This window comes from Prionailurus bengalensis, chromosome C2 (assembly GCF_016509475.1).
Source record: "Prionailurus bengalensis isolate Pbe53 chromosome C2, Fcat_Pben_1.1_paternal_pri, whole genome shotgun sequence".
Classification (NCBI taxonomy): Eukaryota; Metazoa; Chordata; class Mammalia; order Carnivora; family Felidae; genus Prionailurus; species Prionailurus bengalensis.
Genome location: NC_057350.1, coordinates 81,276,927 through 81,288,445, shown reverse-complemented (window position 1 = coordinate 81,288,445; position 11,519 = coordinate 81,276,927). Strand labels below are relative to the sequence as shown.

At 45.1% G+C, this 11,519-nt stretch overlaps 1 protein-coding gene across 2 annotated transcripts; it reads left to right on the top strand.

The window, feature by feature from the left end:
- Positions 1–282: 282 nt before the first annotated feature.
- Positions 283–11,086, top strand: ADIPOQ (adiponectin, C1Q and collagen domain containing). Of its 2 annotated transcripts, none has more exons than XM_043594638.1 (3): positions 283–397; positions 9,160–9,381; positions 10,263–11,086. In XM_043594638.1, the coding sequence occupies exons 1-3, from the start codon at positions 316–318 to the stop codon at positions 10,781–10,783; spliced, it is 825 nt and encodes a 274-aa protein (XP_043450573.1). In that variant the 5' UTR covers positions 283–315; the 3' UTR covers positions 10,784–11,086. The 2 variants fall into 2 exon arrangements, with proteins under 2 accessions (XP_043450573.1, XP_043450572.1); XM_043594637.1 differs by having other exon boundaries at positions 285–397; positions 9,133–9,381.
- The last annotated feature ends 433 nt before the right edge of the window (positions 11,087–11,519 follow it).

The window sequence follows — 11,519 nt, the reverse complement described above, 5'->3', positions numbered from 1 at the left end:
CCCACAGATGGAGAGATAGCTTGCAGCTTGCTTTCCTTTCTCTGGTCTTGACCCTTGTCCCATCTTCTACTGCTATTGTAGGAAGCCAAAAAAAAAAAAAAAAAAAAAAAAAAAAAAGGAGCCAAGACCTGACAATGTGAATGTTGTGACTGTGGATCCACTTGGCTTCCCAAGCCCAAGGGGGGTTGCAGCAGGTTCCCCAGAGTGGAGACCTGAGGCAGCTGCCAGGGGCAAGGTGCCCTCCCTCTGGCCTCTGGCCCTCACGGGGTTAGCCAATGGGAAGAGACAACTGTGGGGTGGGGACTGCCTGCCCCCATGAGTACCAGGCTGCCGAGGCTGGACCATCTCCTCACTTCCATCCTGACTGCAGTCTGTGGGTCTGATTCTACACCTGAGGGTAAGATCAAGTTGATCACAGTTCCAGGCCCGGGGTGGGGATGGCTGCCTTGCAATGGAGCCTCTGGCTGGGGTATGCCCAGGCTCTCTTGTACAGGCAAAACTCTGGTGAGGGCAGCACTGGTGGAGGCAGACAGACCTTGGGCTTCTTTCTTGATTCTCCCACAGCTCCAAGAGTAAAGGAGCTGTTCCTCTGGTGAAAATCTTGAATTTTGCCCAATTCACTCTGTGGCACAATGCCTACCCAGAGAAAAGGTTGGGATCCGTGAGGAAGGAGGGATGGTCCGGTGATAGAGTTCAATTAAAGAAGAAGAGAAGGAAATAAAGCACTCCTCAGCTTGACCAGGTAGGCAAGGAAAGTAGGCAGCTCGGGGATAGCCTGAGCTCTGACCTCAGGTTGAATCTGGAACCCAGCTCTGCTACTTGACCCTTCTCAGCAAATATTGATTGAGAAAGTTCTATAGGCCAGACATTGGGTAGACTTGCAAAGATGAGTGAGACATAATCATTGTCTGGATTTGAGGGAATCTGTAAATATGGGGATGTGGGGATATCTCACAGGACGATTGAGACATTCAAATGAAGTAATGCAAGCTTGGCATATACTGAAAACTTAGGAAAATCTTATTTTTAGAAGACATTTTCTGGCCAAAACCAATGGGTCTGCCTGGCCTTTGCTACGCCCAATCCTGCTCGCCCCAGCAAGTGCTGTGCCTGAGGCATCTGGTTGTTTTCAGTGTAGGAGGCAGACGTCAGAGCAGGAAGGATTTTAGAGATCAGGCCATCCCTCTTGTGTCAGTGGATGTGGATCCCTGGTCTGGAGAGGTTCTGGTTTTCAGACCAGTCCTCACAGGGAATTCAGCCACCTCACTCCTGGTGACTCCCTCCATTAGGGGTAAGGCCAGCTCCTCCAGACAAGGTAGTGGAGCAGGGGAGCCCTTTATGCTGGTAGAACATGCCCAAAGGAGCATGAAGGTGTCGGCTTTGCTCTTGAAGCAGAGAAATAGAAATGGAGCCCTGCAGCTCAATTGGCAGTCCTCGTTGCCTTCCTCCCTTAACTCTTGAGGAGTTGTAGAGACACAGGACTTGCTTCTTGTCCTTTCTAAGGTGGCTGCAGGGACAGACTTTCTACCTACTCCTTGTCAAGCCAAGAGATTAGTGGCCCGACTTGGCTGAAGTCAGAAGGTAGAAGCTTTGGAGAGCAGAAATTTTCAGTCAGGATTTTTTTCATGTGGAGAACGACTGATTCTAAAAATGCATTGGAGGGATTTTCGGCTTTACTAGTTCTTGAGAATATGTGTGTGCGTGTGTGTGTGTGTGTGCGCGCGCGCGCGCGCGCGTGTGTGTGTGTGTGTGTGTGTGTGTGTGTTGGGCATAGGAATGCTGACAGCTCTCCTAGGGTTGAGTGAAAGCTTTCAGGTAAGGGGTGCCTTGGTGGCTCAGTCAGCTAAGCATCTGACTTTGGCTCAGGTCATGGTCTCATCGTTTGTGAATTCAGGCTCCTCATTGAGCTGTCTCCTGTCAGCACAGAACTCGCTTCATATTCTCTGTCCCCCTCTCTGGCCCTCCCCTTCTCTCTATCTCTTAGAAATAAATAAAAAAAAATTTTAAAGTATAAGATTCTCTCTCTCTCCTGCTCATACTCTCTCTCAAATAAAAGAAAAAAAAAAAAAGAAAAAAGAAAGAAAGCTTTCAGGTAATCCTCCTGGGAGCTAGACCAAACTGAGTTGATTCCTGATTCTGTCATTCATCATTAGGTTGTACCACGTGAAATGGTACTCCCAATATTCTACCACTTTAACCTTTAAAAATGGCGAATGCATATAACCCACAAGAGTCGTATGATTTTTTTTCCTCCCCAGCCACCCCGCCCTGGATACTAAGAATTGCGTGATCTTAAGCCAACATCTTGGTCTCTTCAAGTCTCAGATTCTTCTCTATAGTAGAATCAAGAGCAGGGCCGTGGGGAAGGTTACAAGACATCAAGTTTGAAAGTGCCTTATGTAATTTCTACTCCAAAGTATCCTTGACCAATTTCAAAGTGTTCTCACGTCCCTCCTCTTACCTGATCGCGTTCAGTAGATTCTGAAGCTGAGTCTGAGAGGCTTTTTAGAGGCAGTGTAATGTGATGGGAAGCTTACCGGTTTGGAAGTCAGAACAGGAATCTCTCAGGGGGTCATGTCCTTAATGTCTCAATTTCCCCATCTCTAAAGTTGGGATTATTTTCCTTACTTCATGGAGTTCTTGTAAAAATTAAAATAAGTAATAAATAAAATAGTGCGTGAAAGCTGCTAGTGTGGGAGCTGGCCTCTATGAGGATCTAATAAGTGCCTTCTCCTTAACCTCCTGTTTGTAGAAGCAGGGCAGGGGTGAGATGATTTCTGGGGTTCATTCGGCTCTCAGGGACTGAGTGATCTGTGCTTTAATGCCCTTTCCTGCTGCAAGGGTTGGCACAGATTTGCTGACCTTCCCCCCCCCCCCCCCCCCCCCCCCGCCATACTGCTCTGTTTCCTGCCAGCCCTAAAGGAGACTCTGTCCTGTATTTTGTAGGATTCTGCTGTTGTTACTGAAATTCCAGCAGGTCAAAGTGGAATTTCTTATATATTAAACAATTTTTTTTAGCATGTATTCACCTTTAAGAGTGAGAGAGACCGAGTGTGAGCAGGGGAGAGGCAGAGAGAGAGAGGGAGAATCCGAATCCGAAGCAGGCTCCAGGCTCTGAGCTGTCAGCGCAGAGCTCGATGCAAGGCTCGAACTCACAGATCGTGAGATCATGACCTGAGTTGAAATCAGACGCTTAACTGACTGAGTCACCCAGGTGTCCTGGAATTTCTTATAACTTTTAGCATTGAAAATGAGAGATCATAATATGGCCCTTTAGGATCCAGAGAACATCATGGCCATCCCTCATATAATTCTTTTTTTTTTAATTTAATTTTATTATTATTATTTTTTGATATTAAATTTATTGTCAAATTGGTTTCCATACAACACCCAGTGCTCATCCCAACAGGTCCCCTCCTCAATGTCCATCACCCACCTTCCCCTCCCTCCCACCCCCCATCAACCCTCAGTTTATTCTCAGTTTTTTTTAATTAATTTTTTTAACGTTTATTTATTTTTGAGACAGGGAGAGACAGAGCATGAACGGGGGAGGGGCAGAGAGAGAGAGGGAGACACAGAATCGGAAGCAGGCTCCAGGCTCTGAGCCATCAGCCCAGAGCCGGATGCGGGGCTCGAACCCACAGACCGCGAGATCGTGACCTGAGCTGAAGTCAGACGCTTAACCGACTGAGCCACCCAGTCGCCCCTATTCTCAGTTTTTAAGAGTCTCTTATGGTTTCATATAATTCTAAGAATGAATGGATCCATGTCTATGCACGGTGTACCATGAGAGCCAGTGCAGTAGAAAGAACTCGGCCTTTGGATTTTAAAGTGCACCTCCACACTCTTCCTTGTTATGCATGGGCAGAAGTTATTAATCCTCTCTGGTCCTGGGATTTGTCATGTGGGAACTGAGTCCTACTTCCTGGAGTAGTAGGGCTGAAATAAGATTAAAGGGCAGGTGGATGTACAGTGGTCCAATACAGGTGGCCCATAAATATTTGTTAGTTTCCCTTCTCTTGACTTATATGTGTGGAAGTTTATAAAATGCTTCAGACTTTTAATCAACTGGCTCTCACAATAAGATTGTGAAATAGGTTGCATAAGGATTAATATCATTAATAATCATTAATAATATCATTAATAATTTGGAGGCAAAGAACATGAGATTTGGGGGTGGGGTGGAGATAAGTAAGTCACCCAGCGAGTTAACGGTGGAGCCTAGACGAGAAGCCAGGGCACTTGCATCATAACCTGGAGGGCTTTTCATTCTATTTTTTCGTATGTCCCCCATCCCATGGAGTGGAATATGAAAAGGCAGATGTGTAATCCTGATGCGTTTTTTTTCCCTCCTGTGAACTATGCCTAAGACTCTATTTTTGGGCTTTGGAAGACCAGAATTTGATTTCCAGCTCCTCCTCGTTTAAGAGCTCTAGGCTCTTGGATGAGTCACTTAACTTTCCTAAATCCGCTTCCCTCATCTCTAAAATGGGTACAGTCATAGCTAACATTTATTAAACACTGACATGTGCCATGCCCTGTTCTAAGTACGTTATATGGATTACGCCTCTTAATCCTCCAACAAATACATGACTGAAACACATTATAGGTAAGAACAAATTATTCCCACCCGAGCACGAAGATCATAGAGCATGTGATGTCCTTCTCTTTCACACCATCTCTCAAAATGGTTGTGAAGATTACATGAGACATTTTAGGCAAGAACTTTACAAATGGAGTTCTACAGAAACAGAATTATAAGTGTAGCTTGGGAGTTAGCTTCATGATCCATATAAGAGTTGTCTCTGCAGGCACCATTGAGTCTTAGATTACAGTTTCGTTTAATAGTGTTCTCCGCTGTAGAAATAGAAATCTCTCAAAACCAAAGTGTAACAATTGCCATATCTAAGCAAAGAACACAGATAATTTTGGAATACACTTTTTTAAGAGACACTTCTGCACTGGCCTTCAATTGTTATCAATTGCCGCTTTTTCCACTCAGAACTAGGTTAGAAGACAACTTTCTTCTGCAACCAGAATCTGTTCTTAGAATGACAAAATTCCTAGAATCGTGTACCCATCTTCACCCTAACCCCCCTTTTTAAATTTTTTTAATGTTTATTTATTATTGAGAGACAGAGCATGAGCATGGGAGTGGCAGAGAGAGGAAGAGACGCAGAATCCAAAGCAGGCTCCAGGCTCTGAGCTGTCAGCACAGAGCCCGACGCGGGGCTCGAACTCACAAACCGCGAGATCATGACCTGAGTTGAAGTCGGAGGCCCAACCAACTGAGCCACCCAGGTGCCCCACTCCACCCCTTTTTTCAGTACCTCCTCCACCCCATGCCACTGTCATGGAATCCAGACTGATTGTCCCTGTTAGTGGAAAAATCTGTCCATAACGCCAAAGTGTTGAGGGCTGAAAGCCTTCTCTAAGGCTGGGAGAATAGAATCTTGATTTTTCAAAGAGGAGGAGGAACCAGAGAACCCAGAGACCTTCTTACATCACACTCCCCCCAACAGTTTGGAGACAGCCCCCAATCTCCTTTTATCTTTGGGTCTTTCCATAGCTGCCCCACCAGTTCTTGCATTCTGGATTCTCTCTTCCCATCTCCCTGTGGAAAAGGACACAGCCTCATAGATTCTGCCCTCCTCATTTCTGGAGAAACCAAGCACAGAACCTCTCAGAGGTCTTCTTGGGACTTGCAATGCTAAGCCCAGAAGGAGAAAGAATGAAGGTGACAAATAGTGAGAAATTTCAAATGCATATGAAGTTTTCAAAGCCTCACAACAAGCATTCTTCCTAAACACGAAGGGGCTTGGCCGGCCTCTCCTCCTTGGCTTCTAATCTCACTCACCTCTTTCTTCTTATTGTGGGGCAAGCCAAGCCCATGCTGTGTCTCATTTTATTTCCAGGAGCTATGGACTACACCCTCCTGAGCCCTTGAAATCAGTAGAGGGCGACAACGATACATGCAGTTGGAAAGAGTGAGCCTTGGCTAGAGATTCACCACCACTGCGGAGGGGACAGAGTCTGTCCAGTCCTTTCTGTCTCAGCTGCCATGTTTCTTCAGCTTCTACCCCTCCTTCTATCAGTCAACCTCATTCTCAATTCTCACGTTATTTATAAGATCATATTTGTTCTTTGCTAAATGATCTATCAGCTCAATAGAGAGGGAAAAGATGAACTGGAAGTGTCTTTAAACAGCCAGTCTTCAAATAGGGAGAAATCATTTGAGTATTTTAGATCACAGCTTACACCAAAACAAAAATATCGAAGATGAATTAAAGAGTGAAATTTAAAATATATCAAACATCAGAGGATAAAAAAAATAGAATATTTACCAAAACATAGAATGGCTGAGAACTGTTTAAAACTTAGAGGCAAAGAAAAATATCAGCAGAGTTGACTCTAAAAACTAAGACTTCTGCCACTTAAAAATCAGGATAAACAGAAGAATAATCTACAGAATAATCACTTAAGAAAATAGTCATGGCATATATGATAAAGTGTTGGCGTAAAGAGCTCACACAAATTGATTCAAAAGCACATGGGGCACCTGGGTGACTCAGTCGGTTGTGTGTCCGACTTTGACTCAGGTCATGATCTTGCGGTTTGTGAGTTCGAGCCCCGCGTCGGGCTCTGCGCTGACAGCTCGGAGCCTGGAGCCTGCTTCAGATTCTGTGTCTCCCTCTCTGTCTGCCCCTCCCCTGCTCACTCTCTGTCTCTCTCTCTCTCAAAAACACATAAACATTAAACAAATTTTTTTAAAAAGCACATTGTGTCCCTAGTAAATTAAGTGACAAAACCACTAACAGATTGTATAATGAATGAGGAAATTAAATTGGGATAGGAAATTAAGTTAGAAAACAGGACTTTGATAAAATGTACAACTCACTAATGATCGAAGTAGCCAGGTACCATTTCTTTTGTTCCCTAAACTAACAACAACAAAAATAGGTTTTTAAAAATTTTGCTGGTGAGAGTAGTTAATAGGCTCTCTTATACACACACTAACACACGACCTAGTAACAGTATAACAAACTGCAATTTGGAAATATCCATCAAGAGCCTTAAAAATGTTCATACCTTTTGGTCTGCTAATATTACTTCTGAGAATATGTCATGACAGAATATGAGATGCGGATAAGCTCCATGACCAAGGATATTAGTTATGGATTTTAAAATAATACTTTAAAATGGAAGTAAGCTAAAAGTTGAACACAATAGAAATTGTTCCGTATAGTTGGCTATATCCACTTGAGGAAGGAGCACATACACCGTTAAAATGATGATTATGTGAACTAGAAAATGACAAGGCAAAAATTGGGAATGAATTTCTGCGCAAAGTACCTTTTTCATTATGTTTAAAAATTAACAGAGAAAGTCTTGGGACTGGGAATCCTTTTGTTTTCTGTGGTTTCCAAGATGTTTATGTTATTAGTTTTAGTGAATACATGTGTGTGTCTATATCTACACCTACATCCATCTCTCTCTCTCTCTCTCTCTCTCTCTCTGAAAAATGAATATATATGAATGAATGATGGGTTGGTTGTATCACATTGAGAGGGCACTATAGACCCCAGGTGATGGGACATAGAAATGGGATTCTAGGCGCCATGCACATCTTTGGGGGTAAAATTGCCAATCTGGGTCTTTCTTGCATCCCTCATGGAGGAACTGTTTCCTGAAACCAAACCCAATTCTGGAGACTTTGCATAACCCTTGAGAGATAAGCATATTGATGAAAAATAGTGAGTGCTCGGAGTAGAAAAATACACACAGGCTGTGTTTAACTTAGAAGCATGTTCTTGGGATTAGGCACCTTTCACACTCCACAGAGGGTTTTAGTAATGACAGTGATCCAGGATCCTTTTTCCTTTCTGTGGTGCTTTCTCTCGACTCCTTGGTGAGAGAAGGTTGAAAAGACCAAGAAGCTGGCTATCAGAGGCAGGGGATAAAGATCACCCTGATATCAGAGGCAGAAACTGGGAGGGGACGAGTATCATCTTCTAGGAGGGGGATATGAAGGAACGGTTCTGGGAAGGTGTCCCTGGCCACCTGTACCACTTGAACTTTTTGCTAGGGCTCCCAGAAGACACATTTAAAATCCACTCCCCTCTCCATCCTTCTTTCCCTCTTCCTACCTCCTTCCCTCCCCTCTCTGGCTCTCTTGCCCTTTCTTTTCTTCCTCAGAAAGTATTTCTTTAGTCCCTACTCTGTGCTTTAGTATGTCAGTTTTCATCCCTGGTACCTGTGGTTTAATGGGAGAAATGAATGAGCAAATCAGCAATTACAGTGTAGTGCAGGAAATGCAATGTTAGAGGTAAGTGAGGGCACTGGGGGTGTGCAAAGGAGGAACAAACAACCCAGATTGGGGAGGGAGGATTTCCTGAAAAAGAAGACATCCCTACCGTGTCCTGAAAGCTGCATAGGGATCAGGGAGGTAAGGAAGTGCTGCTAAGTGTGACCCAGGCAGAGTCAGTGCATATCCTCATGAGACAGTGTGTCTCTGGTTGTCTGACTCAGGGAAAGGCTGTGTGTGTGTGTCTTGTGCGAATGTGTGTATACGTGTGTGCACTCATGTGTATGTATGCGTGTGTGTGTGTGCAATAACCTAAATGGTCTATCATGTGATCTAGGAAATGGGGAGAGGAAGAAAGAATGAAAGAGAAAGAAGGAAGAACAGACATAAAAATGAAGGAGAGGGAAGTAGAGAAGATAAAAGGAGGCAGAGAGAGAGAGAGAGAGAGAGAGAGATTGGTTAGAGTTGAAGGAGAGGATCTGAGCCATCATCCTTGGAAAACTTAAGGGATAGATTCTTGACAAATGGACTCTTGGAATTTGATCTAAGGAGGCTGGTCCTGTGCTCAGACATGAGATAATTGGAAAAGTGTTGTCCTGCCCTCACTGAACTCACGATCTGTTGAGGAAAGGAGATCATACACAAAGAATAATGCTAAGTATTACAAATTTCAGGGCAAAAAGAGATCAAGGTGGGTGGAAATTGCTAGAACAGTCTTCCGTAAGAGGTGAGTGTTCAGAGAGCAGATCTCAGAAGTGGGTGCTGCTGAGATGGCCCTGGTCCTGCATAGGTCCTGATGGGGTGTGCTGTGTGGGGTCTGCTCGCAGGGCTGACGGTGCGGATCTGGGTTCCAGGGCTCAGGATGCTGTTGCTACGAGCTGTTCTATTGGTACTGGTCCTGCCCATTCGCGGCCAGAACTCCGAGACAGAAGGGCCTGGAGTCGTGGTTCCCCTGCCAAAAGGGGCCTGCACAGGTTGGATGGCAGGCATTCCAGGGCATCCCGGCCACAATGGGACCCCAGGCCGGGATGGTAGAGATGGCACCTCGGGTGAAAAGGGTGAGAAAGGAGATCCAGGTAAGAGCAAGGTTTTCGGCTTCCATTGTCATAGACTTCTGTGGGGTGGAAGAGGCATTAGCTATTGACTAAGGCCTAGACACAGGGAGGAAGTGAATTTGTTTTCTGTGACCCACGAGCAACCCAAAATGGATTTGGGTTCGCCTCTGAGAATAGGTGGTACCTGTAAAACTAGTACGCTCAACTCTGCTCTAGCCACATCATGTTCTCTGTACCTTTTCCCATCCCCACCTCATCCATCACTATGCCCAATCTGTTCACATTCATGTTACCCTTCATTTCCGCTAACTTCCCATTCCACCCAGGGGCATTCACACATAATGCACACTCTTACAGCTCACGGTCCTGCTCCTGCGGAACTCTTGGTCTGATTAAGGACATAAGTCTAATGCACAAAGCTGTTAAGGATTACTACGAGAAAGCCTATTCCAAATATGCCAAGTTGAATGTGGACTAATGCCCGAAGTACGGAACCGAGACAAAATGCTCTCAATGCAGATCTGGATTATTAACAATGAAGGCTTTAAGAAGGAGGTGGGACTGGAGCCAGGCCTTAAAGGATGGGTAGACAGAATAGAGAGAGGGCATTCCAGACAGAGGGGATAGAAGTATGGTTGGTTGAGCCAACATGTGAAGGGCTGGCAGGTGGAGGGTCTATGATGGAGACTTACAGGGAATGAGGTTGGAGATGAATTAACGGGAGCCTGCTGTGGGATGTAGAAGGAGAAGGTATAACTCACCTCTTTGGGAGCCCCCATTGTTTCCCTGCTCTGCAAGTCAGGCAAGTTGTGGGTAAGGGAGATAAGGACGGTGTTTTAGGTTAGAACTAACCTAGGCAGGAGTTCTGTTTCTGTGGTCACTGAAGTCTTCTCGTTCTCTAGGTCTTGTTGGTCCTAAGGGTGACACTGGTGAAACCGGAGTAACTGGAATTGAAGGTCCCCGAGGTTTTCCAGGAATCCCAGGCAGGAAAGGAGAACCTGGAGAAAGTGCCTACGTATACCGCTCAGCGTTCAGTGTGGGATTGGAGAGCCGGGTCACAGTCCCCAATGTTCCCATTCGCTTTACCAAAATCTTCTACAATCAGCAAAACCACTATGATGTTACCACTGGAAAATTCCACTGCAACATTCCCGGGCTATACTACTTCTCCTACCACATCACAGTCTACTTGAAGGACGTCAAGGTCAGTCTCTACAAGAGAGACAAGGCGATGCTCTTCACCTACGACCAGTACCAGGAGAAGAATGTGGACCAGGCCTCTGGCTCTGTGCTCCTCCATCTGGAGATGGGCGATGAAGTCTGGCTCCAGGTGTATGGGGATGGGGACTCTAATGGGCTCTATGCAGATAACGTCAATGACTCCACCTTTACAGGCTTCCTTCTCTACTATGACACCGTTTGATCACAACTAACTTAGAACCTCCACTGGGCCAGACAACCAAAAGTGAAAGAACAGTCTACAGTTTCTCAGTGTAGTTAGGAGATTAATTTTACTACCTAGTTGGAGGGCTCTGAACATTATTCATTCATTTACTCATTCATTCATCAAGTCCTTTAAAAAAATTATATACTATGTTCCTGAAGAAGACATGGTCCCTGGCCTCAAGGATCTGCTATGTAGTAGCAATGAAAGGTTAATAACATTTCCTGGGGTGCTTTGCACACATGGCAAGATACCTGACTACCATAAAGTATTTCAGTGTTACTCTGTGTCTATTGTTTTTCCTCATGTTCATGCCAATCCTGCGAGGTACACAGGAAACGTATTATTCTCCTCTTTTTGCACTTGGGTTCTGAGCCTGAGAGTGACTGCCTAAGGTGACACAGGTATTAAGTGGCAGAGTTAGAAATCAAACCCAGGTCTAGAGACCTTCTCCTCTAGACCCTGCCCTTGTTTAGGAGTACACGGCCTCTTGGGAGTGTTGGTAGGGAGTCAATCACCCAGCTCATCTGAGGGCCTCCGAGTTGGCCTTCATGGTGAGTTACGCCTTTCCCCAGTAGAGCTGTGTCAGAGAAGGTGATTCTATGGCTATGTCCCATCCCAACTGGACTACTAATGGCCCCTGAATGACTGTACTTCGGCTTCTCTGTGTCTTTCCTCATGCTCTTCTCTCTAGCTCAGAAAGCGACTTCGATCT

Bases quoted from the DNA above. Each gene is read 5' to 3' on its own strand.
- ADIPOQ (XM_043594637.1), top strand. From the start codon at position 316: ATGAGTACCAGGCTGCCGAGGCTGGACCATCTCCTCACTTCCATCCTG. The intron at 398-9,132 runs GTAAGATCAAGT...GTCTGCTCGCAG, and splicing joins GTCTGATTCTACACCTGAGG to GGCTGACGGTGCGGATCTGG. The intron at 9,382-10,262 runs GTAAGAGCAAGG...CTCGTTCTCTAG, and splicing joins GGGTGAGAAAGGAGATCCAG to GTCTTGTTGGTCCTAAGGGT.